Source organism: Furipterus horrens, unplaced genomic scaffold, assembly GCF_987537825.1.
Source record: "Furipterus horrens unplaced genomic scaffold, mFurHor1.1.pri manual_scaffold_1, whole genome shotgun sequence".
Classification (NCBI taxonomy): domain Eukaryota; kingdom Metazoa; phylum Chordata; class Mammalia; order Chiroptera; family Furipteridae; genus Furipterus; species Furipterus horrens.
Genome location: NW_028327171.1, coordinates 172,410,150 through 172,433,207, shown reverse-complemented (window position 1 = coordinate 172,433,207; position 23,058 = coordinate 172,410,150). Strand labels below are relative to the sequence as shown.

The following is a 23,058-nucleotide window of genomic DNA, read 5'->3' as shown; positions in this document are numbered from 1 at the left end:
ACACACCTTCCATGCAGCATGGAAGTTTGGTAGCTTGTTAAAGAGTACAGGCACAGAAATGAGCAAAGCTGCTAACTATGGCACAAGGCTTGTGCAGCTGTGCTGCGTACTCACTTCAAGCAAAACTCTACATCAATCTTTGAAACATGCCTTGTGTGCTACTTACATCAAGAGGTGCCTTTGAATACTTTAACATTCCATTATCCAGGACAAAAAAACGCTGCAAGAACCAAACGACCCCCAGTTACAGTATTCTGAATTACATAAAACATTCACGAGTATGGGTTAATGTCACTTAGCGTTCAGTAATCAATACATATATCACTTCAATGGTTTTGGACTCAATTCACCTGGCCACTGTCGGACACATTAAATGGTCACAAAATCTGAGCTCAAGTTCTGCACTATTAACCTACTCAGGTTCTTTTACACATAATCCAATGGAGATGAAATCTTTTCACCACGGTTTTTCTTAAAAGGGGTGGTTGCAGGGCTGGTCATGGGAAGTGACTCTCAGGACCTGCACCTAAGACTTTCTGAATGAATTACGTTGGGAATTTTTGGAAAGCGAGGAGTAACAACCTGAGTTAGGTCACAGATTTTTTGTGAGGAGCTTGGGAAGTTCTCACCCTGGAGGTGAACTGTATTTCCCTGGGTACCAAACATAATCATTCCTGAAAAACAGTACAGGTCTGTTAAGGAGCCAGTGAACTGGATCTATGAGTAATGAATGATCTGAAAAGTTTAAAAAGTTGTCTTAAGAATATGCTGCATTTCTATTGAGCAAAGTTCCTTCATTTTACTATTAGGTAAAAGAGATAGAAAATTATTTCTGAACTACATTGAGGGTTTAAAATGAGAGAGAGAGAGAGAGAGAGAGAGAGAGATTGCAACTTTTGTCTCCTTCAGGATACTCCTGGTCCAGTTCCAATAAATGGAGCCAGTTTTGCTCCATAAACACTCAGGAACTATGCTGTTGATTTCCCTTCCATGGGCAATTGACAAAAGAAAAAACAGCTCACAGGATCCAACCAAACAATGGGTCCAGTGCCTTCCTAGTCTCTACAGATGCAGGGAGTCTTTCTATTGCTGGAAAATTACTCTGCTGGTAAGTTTTTAGGGGCTGCAAGAACTCTTAGTTGCTGAGGTAGCAAAGAGTTGGGCCTGGGAACACCTTGCACAGAACTCATAGAAGGCCACAGAAACCCCTCTTTGTTACAAGTTCTGGGGAGTGACAGCACTAGAAGAAAGATCTGTTCAGCTGAAAACCACTTGATTACTCAATTTCCATAACTTGGGCAATCAAATGGGTTGATGCTTGAATAAATATCAGATGGCACTAGAGACCAGGAGAAAAGGTAACGCAAAGAAGAACCTCCTCCTATTTATGTATCAAAGTGTTCTAAGGCATGGTCCAGAAAGAGTTGCTGCTGAACCACAGCCAGATTTGCTGAAACATGTACTGAGAGGGCTAAACAAAAGTTTAAAATTCAAATCAAATGTGTTTCTTTGACTTTTTTTCCTATTTTTCCATTTCTATATATTAAAGAATTTTAGTAGGGGTAATCTATAGAATAGTCATGAGGAAAGAGATTAGCAAGGCTATTGATTCGAGGAATTGCAAAGTGGTAAGGTCAGAATGAAAGGCAAAAAAGATTCTAGGAAGGTATGGCCAGCTGGCCAAAATCCAAGGAAGAGCAAGGGTGGAGAGAGGTTCCTGGTGCTGGGATAATAATAGAGGTTCAGGGGAGACTGTCAAGGTTTCTGGAAAATGAGAAGGAAAAGGAGTTGGAAGTCTCTTTGACATGTTTTTATTCCACCTTCAGAGACAGAGAATTGGGCAACGTTCCCATCGGTTATTTTTTTAAGTCTTTCCCTTAAAGTGCAAAAAGTACATTTCCTCTAGGATGTTATATTCCATAACCTCCCTGATGTGGGCTGATGGGCAGCCACCAACCACTCAGCAACTTGGGCCAGTAAATTTGTCTTCCCTGAGATGAAATCCATTGGCAGACGTGGCAAGTTAATGAACCTGTTCTCCGGGTGATTTCGGAGCAGATGCTGGTGGTCTACCAAAGGGCTGATACTGAAAATGGAGGACTACTTCCTCCTCAGCATCACAGAATTCTTGCTATGGGGTCACTGCCACAATGAAGTGCAAAATTAAATTAAAACTGGAAGGTGGAAAAACCATATGGGGGGGTTAGGGAAGAGAAGAATAGATCATATAGTTTATAGAGTAATAACCACACTTCCAGTATCAGCGAATTTCCACCTTAAGTTTGCACTGGTAACAATAATTCTAAGAATTTATCTCCATGAATTAAATAGAAATTCATGTATATGGATGTTCATCACAACACCATGACAGTAAAATGTCAGATATATGCTACATGTCCAGTGATAGGGAATTGGTTCAATAATGGTAGATAATTCATTCAGTAAATCCATCCAGTGGAATACATGCATGAATTTTTAAAAATTTCATATTTAGCAGAGTATTTAATAAGAACATAGTCATATTAATTTAACTAAAAAGAAAGCAGAGTAGACAACAATATGTACAAACTGGATTTTAAATATAAAAATAATTCATTTAAAAATATTTAAAAAATAAATTTTTCTCCTGCATACAGAAATTATAGATCTGACTTAGACAGGTATTATAGGTTGCACGCAGCCTAAATGATTAAAATAAGGCCTTGAACATTAGTTTTCCACATATAACCAACCATACTCTTGGCTTTACACCTAATGACACCAAATAAGATCCTTTATTTACAAAGATGATCTGAAGATAAATATGAAGAAAATGTTACCTTGTGCCAGCCTTTTAAAGGCCATTTTCTTTTCTTCAGCATAAAGCCTTCATGTTTGTCTGGTCTCTGGACATTGGTTTGGCCAATTTTCAGCCCTTCTATAATTTCCCAACTGTCAGCTTCCTGAGAAAAAAGAAGAAAAACAAATCACTCTCTCGGTGCTTGATGACATACTTAAAACAGATTCTTAAGTAGAAGTTGCTTTTGAAGAAGCACTAAACCCACCAGAAGTATGAACAACATTCTGAAGCAAATTCTAACAGACTCAGCTAAGTACATAACTGAAGTTAAAACTTCCAGGTAGACCTGGGAGTCTGTGGGTCCATCAGACATGAGATGGAGTTGGAAGTTGGGGTAGAATGAAATTTCAATTGCCCGTACTCAGAAGGTCTAAAATGCATTTTTTCAGACAGTTCATCTGTGGGCACAGAGGCACTTTAAAGGCTGAAATAAGACTGCTTTGATGGCAAACGTTCAATCAGTGTGTGGACCTCGCTTTCTGTGTAGGAATGGAAAGGCTGCAGTGGTCCAAGTGCCTCATAACCTATTACGCTGAAGAGCAGCGCTGTGGGGATTTGTTTCTTTCCAGCAAGGTCGTGTGCATTTCAGAGTGCACATAAAACCTCCGGCTGGCCAAACACACCCCAAGCAGTCCACACTTTCAAAGACACTCCTCCTGAGACACACACACACACCATGGGAGCCATTGGAAAAAGCACCAGGCTGCAAGGCCAGATATCTGAGATGCTGGAGTTCACACTACCATCCTCCTCTGTTAAGACAATGGACTAAATCATGGTTTCCTCTTCCATAAGACATGTTTTGTTCATCTGTGGCGTTTAGAATTTTTTAAATGAGCTGTCAACATTGAAAAATCAGAAGATTTCAGACTTTAATAAAAGTCCAAGTTTCTAGTGCTTTGTGAAAGCCTGTAAGATCTGGTGGCACCAATCTGCATTTCCAACGACAGTGCACGAGAGTTCCCACATCCTCACCAACAATGAGATAGCACCTCACACCTGTCCGAATGGCTATCATCAACAAATCCAAATGTGGTATAATTTAGAGGCCATGTATAAAATCACTTTTTGGGTTGTCTTCACATCCCATGCACTACTGCTATTACAGTCCTGCCCACAGTGCAGGGAAGCAGAGTCTCAGCATAACCTGCTCCACTGCCTCAGCTTCACAAAGGTGGATGCAGCTCCGGATATCAGGTCAGGACCCTCTGCACAATGCCCCGTTCCCAACTGACTTGGGAAGATGCCTTTGAAAATATATGTTCTATCAGAAATCATCCATAAATCACAGAACAAAGGCTTCAACAGGAATAACCAATGGGGTTCCAATCCAGGGCACACGGACTTGTTGGCCCAAATGTCTGGGTAGTGGCTGCCCAGACCCACTAACAGACTGTGAGGCTCTGACAAGGCCCAGAGTCAAAGGTGCCACAATCAGTTACTAATATCGGCCATGAGGACTAGAAGAGAAAGGGCTGCGTATTTATCATTCACACTTCTTTTCCCTTTCTTCTCTTATCATCCCAGAAACTACCTGTTATATGGCCACATCAAATCTATGTTCAAGTTTGAATATGTGTAAATGGGATAGAATTTTCACAGAAAATTATTTCCAGAAGATATGCCTGAACATTGCTTCATGAAGGCTCTGAGACACTTCTGGCTTCTGAAAAGCCTTCTAAAGCCAGCATCATACTTCCATCCTATCTAAGCCCGACCCTATAGCACATGGACATACCCCCACATCCCCAGGAAAACTAACCTGAGACCAAGGCCATTTTCTCATCTTCTTTGCCATCTGATAGGTGCCCAATGAATGAACTACATACCTCACAGAAACACACCTGTCAGTTTTTATTTAGCAACATGAAGAACCCTTAAAAGATCTGTAAAATTATACATTACTAAAACTGTTTTTGTTTAAAAAAAAAAGAGAAAAAAGAATCTGTAAGTTCCTCCTTATATAAGAAAACAACCCCCAAAAGTGATTTTTGTATTTGAAGATAATACTATCAGAAACTGCAATAGATCTGTTCAAAGCTGTTAATTAGATAAAGTAATTTAAAAAATGTTTCTGATGGGACAATTTCAGGTTGTAGACCATGTTTTTTGGACAATACACATGTAAGTGGCATTATCCTCTAGAACACAAATGGGAGTGCTTTTGCATTATCATTTTTTGATAGTGAACTGCAATTCAAAAAATGAATACAGTTTATCAATAACTGAATAATAGTTAGAATAGTAGAAGAAAACAGTAGGTTTTATACAAAGTACAGCATCTTTGGCTTTCTAACCTCACTAAAACAGTAACTAAAAATGATGGCCTACTATAGATATTGCGGAAGTCGGTTCAGCTCTTTTTGTGTGCCCATCTTCCCAGAGCAGAATCTAGACGTCTTCAATTTTTGTGTTTCTCTCTGCATTTGTTTTTTAAGTACAAAAAGATTCAGCAGTGGCTCCTAGATTTCTGCTCCAAAGTCTGCCCTTCCTGGGTTATAAACTGGACGCTTGGGAACGCACAGAGGTCTCTCTTTTGGCGCATGGCTTTTCAAATTAGCCTTCCTAAAAGAGACCAGAGCTCTCAAGAAACGTAGCTAGGTGGAGGGGGGATGTGGTGACAGAATTTCTGTCACTTTGGGCCTGTGGTTTTCTAGCTAATGGGAAATCTTTTGGGGGGCAGTCTGCCTTGCCATTGAGTAGCACTGCTGGGCCCTGTTTAGTTGGCAGGGGAAGGAAGAACTTAATCAGATAAAACAAGAGCCAGCCCAGGAGAGAAAGTTATTTTGTTCTGTAAAAAAAAAAGAAAAATGATGGATATTGATTCCATAAAAATGATGGACTTCTTTTTAAAAGTTTGGTATAATCAAGAAACTAAAAGACTAACTCTCCATAAATGTGTAATTACAGTATATTCGTTAGTGCGCTCTTTGTTCTTAGAGAGGTATCAGCTGTACTTATAACAGTTCTATTTTTGGTAGCCCCATCCGTGGATAGTATCTTGAAAAGAATAGCATTTTTATTATTGGCTAGATCTTATCTTGTTTTAAGGCAAGTGTTCATCCTTGATTTATTCCCTATGTATGTGTGCATGTGTATGATGAATACTCTGAATTACCCGTGAAAATGGAAACATTTATTAAGTACAAATGTGTTTTGAAATTTCTTCTAATTAAACTCAGACTGTAATAACAACTTGTCTTTTTTTCTTCTTCTTTGGGAGTTTAACTTAAGAGGAAACAAAACGGGATAAGATAGAAAAGGTGAAAAGTTAAAATGTATTTAATTATAAATGATGCAGCTCTGAACAAGTACTTCCATTTGTTGGGATGCAGAATTACTAAACTCAGCAAAAGAAATTGAGAAGAATCCTAGTATAGTTCCTGCAGTTCAATAAGCTGTCAAATTGACAAAGAGGCAAAGATAAAGCCAGAACAAACAACATTCTTCCTATTTCAATTATAAATGTTGATGATAATGATACAAACATGGTGTGTAAGAAATGAAACATCCCAGCTCTGTATTTAGCACAACCCATCTCTAAGATAGACCAGGTCTACCTTAAGGAAGCTAAAATTACTCTGAAAATTGAAGAGTTTTTTTCATAATTTCAACTGATATTAATTTTCTGCTTAAAAGTCTTCCATTTTCATAGGTTTTACTTATAATAGCAACAGAGTCAAAAGCTCTAATGTGATCACGTCAGTACTTGACTCTAGTCAGATATGTAAACATTTTTGCTATACAGAGGTTTTAGTACTACTTTTGATCTAGTAATAATAACTAAATACAGGTAGTGACCTAATAACAACCCTAATCTGTTCATATGAAAAAAATACAGGGTGTAGTCTCTGTGTATGCATGTGTGGGTGGGTGGGTGAGTCTAGGAGGGGAAAGTACTAAAGTATCTGAACAAATTCAGAGAAGGGACAATGTGTACTTCAACCAATATTCTTCCACCACCAACCAGTGCCCAGGAAGCCCATGTTCTTTCAAAGGGGCTAGAGGTGGTGAAATATTATGGATTGAATGGGACCATCTGATTTCATGAGGGCCCCCAAAGATGCAGTATCTGTCAACACAAAAACACAAGAGTATTAGTCCTACAGCAAGATCCAAGCGGACCACAGCATGGAGGAATAATGGAAGTGGATGCTGTTGGTGCCTTGCCCAGGCCCTGTATCAGGCCAGAGGACCCAGGTCCAGCTGCTGTGAGCACTGGGAACTGATAAGGCTAATGGGGAGCTGCTGTTTTCACCAAGCTGGGACCTCATGCCTGGGAAAGTAAGCTCAGCGTCTCCTTCCCCCATGGCTCTCAGTGACTGGAGGACAGAAGAGTACAAAGGGGTGAGGGAACAAGAAGTCCTCCTTTCCTCAGGGTGAGGGCAACTCTGCAGTATGACTCATGCCTCAGAGCTCCCAACAGATCAGGCTGCGGGTGGACTCCAACTGAAAGCCCTTTTGCTAAGCACCACGCCTGCCCAGACCTCCCCCTTCACCTCCTTTCCCCTGAACGCTCTCCTTCAGCAAATCATAGGCACCTTCAGTTCAGTGTCAGGATATCCTTCTAGAGAACCTGACCTAGGAAAGAATGTGAAGTAAAGAAATGAATGTGTTAACTGCAGCCCAGGCTACACCAGGTGGTCTGGGGCTGAGGGTGGATTGGGCATTTGAAAAAGGGTTCCTGTGAGCCTAACTTGAAAGAAGAGTTGGAGTTTTTGCTGGGTAGAGCAAAGGGAGGGGAGCAGGGAGCATTTCAGGTGGGTCTGGCAGAGGAATAGACACCCAACTGTGGAGGAAGGCACGTGGCCACTGCAGGGAACTGCATGCAAGTGGAGGGTGTAGCTGGGCTATCAGCTGGAAGGAAGGGCAGGGGCTGGAGCAAATCTCGCGTGCATATTGCTCCCTATTGGTTGTTTTACTACCAGCACCTCTCCTTTCTGTTTCTCTGTATCATTCTCCAAGTCTTCTTTCTCTGAATCTCTCTATCAGGGTCTCTTTCACCTCTGCTCTGTTACACAAGTCCCAGCTAGTTGATGCCGGACTACTACCCTGAGTCTCTGTTTCCTTATCAGTAAAATGAAGGTATTGTCAGTACTCACTTCATTGAGTTACAGGCTGCCCAAGTGAGAAAATATATTACTAATCCAGTGCCTGGCTCATCAAGGTGGGTGTACAATCAATTCTAGCTGCCCTTTGCATTGCCCCTATATTTATTTATTCTATTATCTCTCTTCTAGCTGCCTATATGAAAAAACAGATGTTTCAAAGAGATTACTAGCTATATTTACCAAGTAGACCTTATGTATTTGCTATTCAAATAAAAATCAGATTATTTTTAATTTTTTTATAATTTAATGACTTCCCCTTTCCTTAGTTTAGCAGTCTATTCCTGTCTGGGATTAAAAAAACAAAAAAACCAAAAACCTAATAGCTTGTAATAGCTTCAAAACATAGAGGTACAGTGTACATATTCCACAACACAGGGGTAATAGAGAGTTTTTTTCTTCAAGGATTCTGTTTAACAAAGGGCGAGGAAAGTGGATGGATCAGTTATACATACTTGGAAGTTCAACTGTTTTGGAAATAAAGTGCTATTTTTATATTTGCTTTCAAAATCCCCAGGCACTCTGTTTTCTGAGTTTCTTGCTAGAGGAGCCAGCCCACTGAAAATATCGGGGAGTAGGGCTGTGTAGGACAACATCTCCTTGACTTTTTTTTTAATGACTTTTGCATTTTAGACAAAAATGAACTCAGGCATTTGCCTAGTCATAGGACGAGAAGGCTGAGGGGTGGGAACACTGGCTTCTATGAGACAGAAAAAGTCTTAATAATCTGCAGTGTTCTCAGCTCGCTGCAAGGAAGGCCACATGTAATAAGCCTGGAACTCAGAATGTCCAGCAGCCCTGCTGGGTGCTACTATTTTACCTGCAGGTGGGTACAGCTTAAACAAGTCTAAGCCTGGACCCCTGCTCTGCTCCTTGGCAGCCTTTACTGGACTTTGGGCAAGTTATGAATCCTCAGTTTCCATATTTGTAAAATGTAATAAAACACCTACACTGCATAAGGCTGTTCATGGGGTTATATTAAATGGGATAATATATTTCAGCACTTAGCACAGTGCCTGGTATGCAGTGAGTGGGCAAGAATGGTAGCTGTTGTTTTTATTATTTCTGGACTCAGTTTATTTTTTTTTCCTATTAGTTTGGTACAGAAATATTTTCCTATCTCTTTAACAGGGAATGAAAATAGTTTCTTTTGCTATTTTTTCTTCATAAAGAGGATGCTGGCCTTCTGTATGTAACCTTGCAAATACCAGCAAACTATACTTGCATGTCTTTCTTTCATCCAGGGGGCAGAGAAATCCTACAGACTGCAGACAGAAGGAAATTCAAGAGCAGCCCTACAGGGGGCACCTCAGCTACCGTAGGGGAGTCAGGTATTAAAGAGTTATTTACAGTTCAACTGGCCCAGGGCAGGCGTCTTGCCATCTGAGAAAGCACCACATTCCATCACTGACCTTAGAGAGGGGGACTGGCTCCGGTTCTAGCAATTGCCGACTGACAGAGGGCTCGGTGCCAGAGGAAGCAGTCCTCTCCAGTATGTGGACACTCTGGATAAATGGAAAGACAACTCAGGGTTAGACAAGCCATTTCTCATGTGGATGTGAAAGGGGGTGACTGCACACAGATCACAATAAAAACAGTGGGCTGTGTGAAAGACGCGAGTTCCTATGGAGAACAAAGGCAGCTGCAACGGGCAGGAAAATCTCGCCCAGGGTTGGATTTTGTTGTCCACTCATCGACTTGCAGCTGAACTGCTCCTGCAATGCTGGTTTCAGTCTCAGAGAAGGAGTCAGACATCACACAAATTTTTTAAAAATTATAACTTTATGAGAACGGTACATCTACTATGTAGATAATTAGCCTTACATAAGAATATTTGCTCACCTCTCCAATGGCACTACAGAAAAAGAAAATTCTAAGTCAAAAAGCTCAGAGCCTTAATACCATTTAGTCTCTAGAGTGTCTTATAATCCTTATGAGATAATTATATATTATAATTATAGTTTATGATAAATCTTAAATGCACAGAGAGAAAAAAAACATTTCATTAAAACAATAAATAGTAGATGTTCTTTACAAAGACTATAATGAGTCTTCATTGATCAGTAAGGTAACACTCTTAACAGGAAAAGAGGCAAAATACATGAACAAGGAGCTTGCACAGAACATTCGAAAAAATGTTCACCTCAAACTCAGATGTGTTCAAAGTAATGGAAACCAAAATAATAATGATTTTTTTAAACATTAGATTCAAGAATGGATTAGGGTCAGGGGACAGAAATATCAATTGGGTATGATCTATCTAAAGAGAAATTTTACAATTTTATTAGAAGTTTTTGGGAAAGCAGTAGATACCTCATAGACCCAGGAATTCCACAGCTAAGTCTTCACCCAAAGGAAATAATCAGATACTTATGCAAATATGTAAGAGCAGATATATTTACTAAAGCATTATTTATTAGAGTAGAAAATATCTACTATATGTAAGAACAGTACAAACTTATAAGCAAATACCATGCAGTGATTAAAAATGACAATATGGCCCTGGCCAGTGTGGTTCAGTTGTTTGGAATGTCGTCTCATAAACTGAAAGGTCACAGGTTTGATTCCTGATCAGGACAACTAAGCAATGTTTCTCTCTCACATTGTGTTCTCTACCTCTCTCTAAAAATCAATAAAAATTTAAAAAATGACAAAAGGATAATGCTCATTATAAAATATTCAAATACAACATAGAAATATCATATTATTTTATATATAAAAGAAAAAGCAGTCCTGGCTGGTGTGGCTTAGTGGACTGAGCACTGATCTGCAAATCAAAGGATCACCGGTTCGATCCCCAGTCAGGGCATATGCCTGGGTTGTGGGCTGGGCCCTGGGTTGTGGGTATGTGAGAGGCAACCACAGACTGCTGTTTCTCTCCTTCTCTTTTTCCCTCCCTTCCACTCTCTCTCAAAATAAATATAAAATCTTTAAAAAAGAAGAAAAAGCTAAGTTCCCACCCCACTGCTATTCACCTCCCAGTCCACTAGCTCTGGAGCAGTGATTCTCAGAAGGTGATCCAAGGCCCTTTTGGGGGCCTGTGAGATGAAAGCTGTATTCATATAACACCAAGATAATATCTGCCTTTTTTACTCACATTCTCTTGCTAGTATACAGTGGAGTTTTCCAGAGACTACATTAACATGCTATATTGAAACATTAAACAAAAGCAGATATAAGAATCCAGTTTTCTACTAAGCCAGACATGAGAGAGTTGCAAAAAATGTAAAACAACGTTATTTTTCTCAATAAAACTTGCTTTGGGAATATATTTTAAAATAAAAATGTTATTTAGGCTAACATATGATGGTCTATTGTTATTTTAAATAAATATTTTAAAATTCTATCCACTTTAATCTCTAACAGAGTAAATACAAACATAACTTACATAAACAAAGCTCAATAATTTTAAGAGAGTAAAGGGTCCCTGAAACCAAAAATTGGAGAACCACTGTTTTATAGAACTACTATTAAAATTTTGTGTTAATTATTAAAAGGAAGAATTCTGACTTGCATGTAAATTATTCTCTTTCTCATAATGCTTCTTTTGAGGAAAAGCATTATTTAAAAAACTAACATTAAAATTTTTTAAAAACTACTCAATCCCCCTGAAGCTAAATAATATAAATCTATTCATTAGTAACCCCAAACTATCCTGACACATTATTACACAAACCTGTAAGAGGAAAACAAAGCTTGCTTCCTATACTCTTCAAATACATCTGAGCAAAACTTCCCTAAATGTATATTCTATGAAACTACAAAACCATAAAAGAATTTTTCAAATGTGGAAGTTGAACCATGGGCAGTAAAGATATACAGGTTTCACTCTCCCATAGAGATATAAATGCCTTCGCCTTGCCTATAACAGATAAATAACTTCATAATTTGAGACAAATTCCTACAGGGAAAAAAAGTTTCCAATATAGCATTTTTAAATATCAAAAATTAGAATCATTTAGAAACTACACATTTTAGTACCAATTCTTCCCTCATTATTTAACAGATTATCAACCAAAAAGTTCAGTAAAGTAAATAAAATACAGAAGACCAGAAACTGCCAATGAAATGTGTTCTTCATTCATTCATTCTCTCATGTGCTGGTTCAACTAATCAACAAATCCTTGTTGGGCATTTATACTGTGCCATGTGCTGATTACAGTGTCAGGGAACAAAACAGACAAGAGATTTCCTCCTATGATGCTTATATTCTGGAGAGAGGCCTTATTATACAAAAGGCCAAATAAGGCTGAACAAAAATTGTAAACACATGCATTGATGCTGTTCTATGTGGCTACTGTTTTTACTTTAATTTTTCCAGTGAAATATCTTTGGTCTGAGTTTCTCTTTAAGGACCCTACCTTATCCTTATACTTCTAGGTTGCTGGGCAATAACATACACACACATTGCCTCCTCACCCTATCCCCTCCCCTGCCCCCAAGAAATACACACAGTAAGAAAAGCGGAACTTGGAAAGGAACTTGACATCAACAACTATGTAAGCAGAAAAGAAAGGATTAATTCAGGAACTTAGCCAGGGGAAGGAAACTAAATCCCATAATTTCTGAACCAAGCCACAGACGTGGATATTTCAAGTGTGATAAAAAGTTTTGTTTCTATAGTTACCAGGGGATACCTAAAATGTTGCTAGGATTTTGTGGATCAGAAGGATTAGAGACCAAACAAACCAGGACAGAATCTATAAATTACATGCCCCTGTGCCTGTCACAAAGAACATAGCATTAGTTTCTTCTCTCCCTGATTTTATAATATAGTTTATATTATGGAAGCAAAGGAAGAGGTTCAACCATTTCAAACGGAGTTCAACATAGTACACATTCAAGCTGAGTAAAAAATACAAACCCAGAGTTTGTTGATTTGCTAAAACACAGAGAGTCATAAAAACAGTTACTGAAAAATAGTAAGTAAATGAATATTTTTATTACCATAAATATATGTACATATTTTCCAAAAGAATTATAGCATGATTTATAAAACTACCAGCTGATACCCATTATTATAAATGTAACTAGCTTCAAACATAAGCTATTTCATTTAACCTCCAGAATCATAATGAAGAAGCCCAATGCTCTTATACAGACTAGACTGGTCTTATACAGGGTGGGGTAAAGGTAGCAAAGATAGGTTTATAGTTGTGAGTATGCAAAACAGAGTTTATTCTTGTATTATTATTTATTAATTACTGTATTATTTTCTAAAGTTATAGAACCACACACACACAACCATTCACTACTTTTAATGAAATATCTAAGCATTTGAATGCTATATTTTTAATACTGGCAGATATAAAGAAGATTATTTTCAAACTTACCATACCTAGTCTTGGAATCTATTAGATTAGGTGTTCCTTGAAGGTGGAGACCAACTCATTTCCACTTGGTATTCCACCCTTCTACCCCCAGCTCACCCTATCTTAGCACAAGATGCTGAACACTGTAGCCAGTCAAAATTTTCTGGAGCCCTGACTGGTGTGGCTCAGCTGGTTGGGCATCGTCCCGCAAAGCAAAAGGTAGCCAGTTCTATTCCGTCAGGGCACATGCCTAGATTGCAGGTTCGGTTCCCAGTCAGGGTACATATTAGAGGCAACTGATCGATGTTTCTCTCCCAGAGTGATGGTTCTCTCCCTTTCTGTCTCCCTCCCTTCCCTTCTCTCTAAAAATATAAATAAATATTTTAAAAATTTTAAATGGAATTTTTCAGTGCTTTCTGATTAATCTGTAGAGAAGAGTCCCTTGGCAATCATTAACACAGGATTAGGCATTAAACAGCCTTTAACTTCATCTTTGAATTATAAAAATCACAACCCCAACAGGATAAAACTTTTGAAAATATTTAAAGTGCTCAACTTTTAAACTGGAAACATTGAGTGAATTACTCACAGAGCTCTTGTTTATTAGATTTAAAGCTATGACTGGCCATTGAGTAACATGTCAAATTTAACAAAATTTAACAAAATTAACTTTTTCATAAGATTTCCTTCAAGATAATTTGTGCTAAATTTTTTTTGTACTTTTTCTTCACAAGCTATTTTCATATTCTTTCACAATGACTTATAAACAGATGCCACATACCTGCAAGGTGTTATATGTATTATATAAGCAGTTTAAATAAAGGGTTACCTAACCAGTTAATTACTCTTTTAAAATCAAGTTTCTTCTCAAATACTAAAATTACAACTTAATTTCCAAGCCAATGTTTTACTTTTCTTTTTAAGATCTCTTTTTAGAGTAGCTTTAGTGTCATAGCAAAATTGATGGGAAAGTACACAGATTTCCCACATCCCTCCTGACTCCACACATGCTAACCTCCCCCAATATCTGTATCCCCCCCGCAGAGCGATACATTTGTCACAGCTGATAAACTTTGTTTCGTTCCAGTTCAGTTTTTAAAGAAACTTTGAACACACAGAGAAGGTGGGAATACTTACCCGCCCTTTGTTCCCTCTTCTTAGATAGACCTGATCCATATTTAATGTAAAACCAGAAGTCCAGAACACATTTCACTGCAGCTCTTCAATTTGGTAAAAGTTTGTTCCTGACTAGCATTCACTGATCTTAATATCTCCTGGGCAGCAAGTGGAAATCTGCCAACACGACTACAGTTTGGTTTACTCGGTATCAAAGTTGTGGGTAAACAGACAGACAATGGGACATTTAATAATGGCTGAATGGCTAAGTGCAACTCCTGCAGAAAGAAACATGACTCAAATTGAGAGTCCACATGATCTGCTGAATAGGTCTCTTGGTTTGCTGAGCTGGTCATTAACTTTAATTCAAAGACATAAAGGAACTGCTGAAAATATTTGAGGCTGTGGCTACAAATTTCTGTACAGACTCACTTTTCATACAAATTTAGCATAGTAATAAGGAGAAGTGAAACACTGCTCTCTGAAAGCTAACTTCATTGAAACTTTTCATCTGATTATTTTATCTAACCTATTTTTATATTCATGAATTATACAAAATGTTTTCTAAAAATATCCAAAATAATTTAGAAACCTCTGAAGTATTTTTTAAAGTAACGTATGATTGGCATACAATACTACATTAGTTTCAGGTGTACAAAATAGTGATTCTGTAATATGTCTAGCAACCATCTGGCACTGTACAAAGCTATTATATTATTAACTATATTTCTTATAATGTACATTACATCCCTGTGACTTATTTTTTTTTTTAATTAAAAGTTTGCCCCTCTTATTCCCCTTCACCTTTTTCATATATTCCTTGCCTCTCTTTCCTCTGGCAACTATCTGTTTATATTCTGTCTCCACGGGTCTGTTTCTGTTAGTTTTATTGTTGTTGTTCATTTATTGTGTTTTTTACATTCTATGATACATATAAGTGAAATCATACAGTATGTCTTTCTCTGACTTTTTTCTTTAGCAGAATACCCTCTAGATCCATACATGTCACAAATAGCAGGATTTCATATTTTTTACTTCCTGAATAATATTCTATTTGTATATACAGAGTGAGGCAAAGGTAGGTTTACAGTTTTGAGTATGCAAAACACAGTTTACTCTTGTATTATTATTTACTAATTAGTGTATTATTTGTCATACAAACAACTGTGAACCTACTTTTGCCCCGTGCTGTATGTACCATATTGTCTTTATCCATTCACTTGTTAATGGGTACCTAGGCTGCTTCCATGTCTTGGCTATAGTAAATAACACTGCAATGAACACAGGGGAGCTTTATCTTCTTGAATTAGTGTTTTGTTTACTTTGAATAAATGCCCAGAAGTGGAATTGCTGGGTTGAATGGTAGTTTTATTTTTATGTTCAAGTTTTTTAGCTGATAGGCTTGTCTCTCTTCTAGTTATATCTAATGTTAACATAGCAACACTATTTCAGTGATACTAGTAACCTTCATATGATAGTACTGATGATGATGGGGGTGGTAGCAGTTTATTTAGTAGCTTTCTACATCCCTGTCTCTATGCTTTATGTGGGTTATTTCATTCCATCTTCACTTAAAAGCCTTTGAGCAATGACGATTAAATTTATTTTATATCTGAGCAGAGAGAGGCACAGTGAGGTTAAGTTAATGACACAGATTTGGTAAGTGTTGGAGTTGGAACGTAAATCAAGATTTATTGTAGAGCCCAAGCTTTTCAATATTACCTTCTACTACAGTTAAAGCTAATGTTAAATGGTAAAAATTAACAGCAATCTTAAGTAAGGGTATTTCCTCAAGACTAACTGGACATGTCAAAAGGCAGAAATGAGTGAAAGAAAAAAGGAAAGATTATAGCACTCTTAAGTAAAGTACAGCTTCAAGATTCATTTCCAAGTTTCAAGAATTAAGAGCAAGCCAGTTAGCTTTCACTTCAGGGATGCAGTGTTCTGTGCAGAGAAAAGAGTGCAGGTTTTGCAGTCATACATACAAGCACACCAACCTTCAGGCTGCTACTTACCATGTGACTTGGCAAATCATGAAACACCCTTAGCCTCAGTGTTCTCTGTTTGTAAAATGAAGACAGTAATGCAACCTTAGAAGACACGGCAAACCACAGAGTTGGCACCCAGTATAGGCACAGTGTTGCCCAGGGGCTGGCACACAGCAGGTACCCAATAAATGGTAGCTAATACCTCAGTTGTACTGTTATAAGAATAAATGTTCAGGATTCTTGTGCGTTTTTATTGCCATAGAAACATGCCCAAACATTCTGCAGTTATATGACACCTGGGCGCCTTTTGGAAGTGAAGGACGCGTAACGACATGGCCATCATGTTACTCAGTTAACCCAGTAGCCACAGTCAGCATGGCCTCGTGACCAGAGCATTAGCATGTCCTGAGAAAGCTGATGAAGTGAGTGGAGACAGATGCCCTAGATCCTCGCCAGGGAAAAGCATCAGCAGTGGATGGCAATGCATCCTTCTGAATCCCCGCAGCAAAGATGTGCACAGACTTGCCTGCTGTCTTCTGAATAATTTCCTTCAAGAAATTAATATTTTTAATAGCATAAAATATTTAAATTACCAAAGCCAGAAGGCCATGACTGAAGAAGTAGTAATTCCACTACTTTCTCTACAGTAACAATTATCTTTCCCTCACTGAAAAATGGCAGAATTGCATTAATAATAAATCTACAGATAAAGGACCACTAAAATGAATGGAAATAGAATTTTTTAGAAATAATTGCTGAAAAAACTTCCACACAGCACAACTGGAAATCCCTGAAGCGGGTGGTGGGGAAGTAATAATCAGTCTCGACTCCTCCTGCACAGAGCCATGCAAATCATTAAGAACCAAGAGTGAAGGGCCCACATTGAACTGATCTATTGTTGGAAAACTTGAATTGTAACAAATACCATTCAAACCCATCAGGTGGTCCATTTAGAGGTGGACAGTAATCTTGACTATGAAGTGGTAAAAGGCATATGAATAAACAGCTTTTTAAAGCTTATGGTTGCCTTTGAGAATAAGAACCAGACCTTACTAGTGACATGCACCTCACCTGTACTCTTAACGCTCACAAACATATAATGGAATCACAGGAAACCCCAGCAACTGTGATCAGACTCCTTTACAGCAATTGTAAGTGAATGACAAATACTGGGAACAAATATTAAGCCACTTGGAGAGCAAAGCCTCTAGAACATATAGAGTTAATTTAAAAGGAAAGAGAACAGTTCTGTGTGACTCCAAAAGATCACTGAAGTCAAGTTAATTTGTAATTTTGTACAAGGCTATTAAAATCACCCAGAACAGACAAAGGTTTTCAGTATGATAAACACTCATATAATTTTGCTAACAATACTAGCAAAAAAACCCTCCCCAAACAATCCTATATGGTATATGAGGCCTGTCCTGAAAAAATCCAGCCATTGTTAATATAATGAGAACGGTTTGTGTGACATCCGTGTAAACTGGCAGTTAAGGAGAGTGGACTGGAATGCACATGCATGAACAATGATAACTTCACTGTACTAGCCAGTGGGGGCATTAGATGCCATTTAGTGAGTATATGTACTATGCGGCCGTCACATTCAAAATGACTGATTAGAGCAATGAATCTGCATCAGATTTTGCATTAAGCTTGCGGGCACTATTTGGATGATTCAGAAGGCTGACGATATGGGCAACTGGTGATTGGCAGCTTCATCACTACAACACTCCCTCTTATGCATCACACCTTGTGCAGAGTTTTTTGATGAAACATCAACTCACCCAGGTGACTTAGACCCCCTACAGCCCAGATTTGGCACCTGGTGACTTCTGGCTTTTCCCAAAACTAAAATCACCTTTGAAAGGGAAAAGACTTCAGACTATTGAGGAGATTCAGGAATATACAACAGGGCAGCTGATGGTGATTGGGACAACTGTGTGAGGTCCCAAGGTGCCTGCTTTGAAGGAAACTGAGGTGTCATTGTTCTATGTACAATGTTTTTGTATCTTGGGTCTTCTTCAATAAATATCTCTATTTTTCATATTTACGTGGCTGGACACCTTCTGGACAAACCTCATATCTATTTAACATTTACGTATGTATATTTCAGGCAGAGTTGGGTTGTTTTGACCACCCTTATAAACTCTGAGTAAATTATATCTACAATTTACCAATATGTACTCATAAATATTTGCTGAATGAAAAAGTAAATAAGTATTTGTTGTAATTTATATGCAGTGTCTAAGTTCCCACTCCCCTACAAACATGCCTACATTATCATGAGATAAATACAGGTAGCGTAGAGGACAAAGAGTGGTCCAGCTCCTGCCTCAGAGCCTCAAAGATGGTTTTAAAAACTTGTTCCAAGGATATCCTTCACGATCATTAAATTTTAAAGCTTATACTTATGGAGTTACAATTTTATTATTAAAATAGCTGACATATAATCATATTTACTAAATTCTAAATACAGTTTTAAGGCTATACACACACGCACACATTAAATTTACAAAATATGACCTTTGAAATATGTACAGTTTTACTGTAAGGCAATATGGACACATTCACTGCAGAAATTTTGGTGGAGTCAAAACATGCTTAGCAGTAGTGCATGAGAGTGTCCATTGCCTTGAAACCTCACTAACATTGCTATTATCATTATTACAAAATCAGTTCTGAAGAAGGATTTGAGGTCAAGAAGCCTGGCACTTTAAAGTATACAATACACAGAGGGCTTCTCTTTAAACTTGGAACAGTACTTTACTTACAGCCTAGGAGTGTTATAGTGGACACTGGACAGAGGGTGGGTAAAATTTTCTATTTGTTCAAATAGGAAATCAGATCAAGCAGTTTTGTAGACTTACTGTCATTCAGGATGATAGTTCTATAGTCCTAATGAAACATTTAAAAATGTATTCTGTTAGAGTGATGCTTTCAAAACCTGGGTGAATAACTGTCTCCTGGGGAAGCATCTGTAAATGACAGACTCCCAGGTTTCCCCAAAGACCTACTTAGGGTGGAGGCTGTCTGGGGTTTACTAACAGATTATACTGTGGCTCTCTGTTGGATGTCATGCCTAAGAAACAAACAGGCAATATTAAATCTTGGGTCTGACAGATGAATGTGCTGCTATAAATAAGCTGTCCCAAATTAGCCAGCTCAAGTCCATAAGAGATCACTTCTTCAGTGAGAAACTAAGGAAGGTCTAGAGGACCAAAGGTTCTGGCAGACACACCAGGGAAAGCAGCAAACAGATTCTATCTTATAAGCTCTAAATCACTTGTGGAAAAGGAGTGCACGTGAGCCCAGTGGCCAATCTCTTTCCAGTGGTCTCAATTTCAGCACATTTGACATAGGCTAAACATAGTACTATAAATACCAAGCAATGGTGACAACCATCTCCAAATGTCACGTAGGGAGAGCAAGAAATCTGTGGCACTGCTCATTTCATTTAAGGCAAAAGGCTAATCAGGCCCTGGCCAGGTAGCTCAGTTGGTTAGAGCGTTATCCCAATATGCCAAGGTTGCACATTTGATATTGGTCAAGACATATACAAGAATCAACCAATGAATGCATAAATAGATGGATCAACAAATTGATGTTTCTTGTTCTTCCTTTCTCTCTAAAATCAATTTTTAAAAAAAGCTAATCAGAATTTTCAATAAACAAATGAACACAACTTTCATTTCAAAGGCAACACATGTACTGAAAATACAGAAAATTCAGAAAAACATGAAGAACATAGAATTCATCTTTGATACAAGTACTTCATGATAATAACTTAATATTTTGGTCTACATGCCATTTGGGCTATTGTTCCCCAGGCCAATGAGGATTGAAAAATCACTATTATTACCTAGAGGAAAAAATGAGGCAATACATAACTAAAAAATAACTGACAAATGCTGCCTTACAGTTTACTCAGAAGGGTCCAGAGGCTGTACTGGACATTCAGCTTGTCAAGACTTACAACCAAACGAATAGTGAGTTGGCCAACTCTGTCTTAACTGCTCATTAGCTGTGGCCAAGATATTTTACCACTTCATGCCAGAGTTCAGTTCTCTGAAAAAGGTGCTGTTAGTTCCAGCTCTCCACAATGAGAACTCAGGAAATATTAGTTGTTGGTGGTGTTGGTCCATTAATTTATTCATGAACTTTGCCTAATATTTAGATTTTTCAGAACACTCAATTTACAAAATGCATTTAAATCACAAGTTGGTCATAGTGTGAGTTTTTGTAAGCAAATATAATTTTCCCATTGACATTGGCCCTAAGTCCTAAAGGTTTCTATGGGATGGATAGAATCTCAAAAAGGCTAAATTGGAAGCAACTCAAGAGTTTAAATACACCTTGCATTGAGGGCTTTATTCACCTGCATCACTCTAGTGAGGATACTCTGCAGATTTTCATATCAGGTTAGTATTTCTCTTTGAACTTAAAGTTGGGTTGTAGGATCATCCTGAAAATTCCTGACCCATTGACTTCTACATAATGCTTAGAGTTTTCTATTCAAATCCTAGTAGATTTCAAGTTATGTTCCTCCTCACTGATAAGATTGGAGATTATTTAAATTGGAGGTTAGGTATTACATTAAGAATGCTTGGATAATTTTCCCCAAAGAGTAAAAAAATTTTTTTGAAGTAACACTACTATATTTTTCATAATTCAAAGATGGAAGTAGTCTTTATATTCAGAAGACAGAGACACTATATTTCAAATTGGAGCTTTGGTTATTTCATTTAACAAAGCTATTTGAAGATGTTTCAGACGTTCCAGCAGACACACATATTTCAATTCAGTTCATGGATGCTGGGGGATATTTTTACCAGCCCATTTGTCCAAGAAGAAAACTTGTTGTGAAAACCCTATACAGAAAGTATAGATATAGATGAGGAACACTTTTACTTTTTGTTTTTTTAGGCATATTCTACACATATAATGAAAGCTGCATGGATAGTCAGATGCTGCCAATATCAGAACTGGGTGGTGAGGACACCATCCCATGGTTGCATGAGTCCCATTGAATCACTATTCGGGACAGCCCTCACATGTCATCATGAACATTAACTGAACGGGCCATGGTTGTTTTGAAATGCATTGTTATTGATAATATATAGGAAACATATGTAGATGCATATAATGGAAATATTCTATTAGTTGTTAAAGATTGACCATGATATTGGGTTTTATTTTATAAAAACCAACAAGATTAACTAGCAGATTCTTATGACTTATTCATAGTGTAATTTTTCCTTAAAAAGTACTTTATTTTATGATCTCTGAGCTTCAGCAAACTTTAAATCATTATAAGGAATGTCTCATATTTTTTTCTTTGATTTTTCATTAAACAAAAAGATGGCTTATTTGAGCATTTACAACATTTAACCCAGGAGGGCTATAACATACCCACTCTAATGACAGACACTATCACCTGGTAATTATGCATTACAAATATTAAGTTCTTACAGCAACAGTGTCTGATTGTTTTATGACTTGATAACGATACAAATAAAAAGAATCAATGGCTACAAATAGGAGTCTTGTTTTTAAAAAATGCAGATCCTTGGGCCTGATCTCAGATCTACTGAAACTTATCTCTCTACAGGGTGGTCTAGGTCTTGCATAGTGTAAAAAATGTCTTTAAAGTATGTAAGTAAATGGGTGACTATCAAAACGCACAAACAAAATCCAGTCAGCTGATATATACTTAGCCTATTACATAACGTTATCACAAAATAAATTCTATGAGAGACTGGGAAACAGTAATCTGTTTCAAATAAAGAGTTATTTCCACTCCCCCCAATATTTTTAACATCTGTGTTGAATGCTCAAAATGTTCTGCTTTTGACTGATATCATTTCCTTCATCAGCCTCAAGTCATTTATTCCACCACACAAGGACCGGCAGCAGCAAACCAAAGGTCTGTGTTGTCCTACTTCCCTCTGCACCTTTGGACCATCTTTCTTCTTCGTTTTAACTTTATTTTTATTGTTGATGTTATTACAGTTGTCCCCATTTTCCCCCTTTGCCCACCTCCACCCAGCGCTTGCTCCCCGGCCCCTCAGGCCATTACCACACTGTTTTCTGTGTCTATGGGTTATGCGTATATGTTCTTTGGATGAAAGAAAGTGGACCATTCTTCTTATACTCTCAAAATTCAATCTTCTTAGGAGACTCAGAACTTCCGATTATATTGCTTCCTCTCCTTATCTCTCAACCTCATGATTGTTCCTTCACAGCTCCCAAGGCCTCTGGAACCTGGTTCACAATCTTCCTCTGTGTGCCAACTCCCCATGCATTTGGCTCACATCTCTTCTGGGCCATATAGTATGAGGTGCTCAGGATACATGAGGGAACAAAATAAAACCCCTGTTTTTAAGGAGCTTGCATTTCAGTGATAGGCAATAGAGGAAAGGTATACAAATATAAATAGATAAATATGTAACATGCCAGGCGGTGCTTAATGCTCTGTAGACAAATAAAACAAGTTAAGTGGATAGTGAGTGATGAGGATATGCATGGAGGGGAAGAGAAGGCTACCCAGCCTTCTCTTGACTAATTTGAAGAATTAGTCAACTGTGTGAGGAAACCTGGGGATGCGTGGAAACGAAGCAAGCTAGACTCAGGGAGCTAAACATGAAAAAGCCCTGACATAGGGCCACACTTGGCACATCTGAGGAAAATGCTGGAGA

The 23,058-nt window shown here is 38.0% G+C and overlaps 1 protein-coding gene across 1 annotated transcript in view; it reads right to left on the bottom strand.

Annotated features, from left to right (window-relative positions):
- The window catches only part of OSBPL6 (oxysterol binding protein like 6), an 82,925-nt gene that overhangs the window by 54,784 nt on the left and 5,083 nt on the right, over window positions 1-23,058 (bottom strand). The window contains exons 2-4 of the mRNA XM_090281151.1: window positions 9,360-9,452; window positions 2,820-2,942; window positions 167-220 (exon numbers count right to left, since the gene is read on the bottom strand). Coding sequence (XP_090137277.1) covers window positions 167-220; window positions 2,820-2,942; window positions 9,360-9,452 — 270 coding nt within the window. The remainder of the gene's footprint in view (window positions 1-166; window positions 221-2,819; window positions 2,943-9,359; window positions 9,453-23,058) is intronic.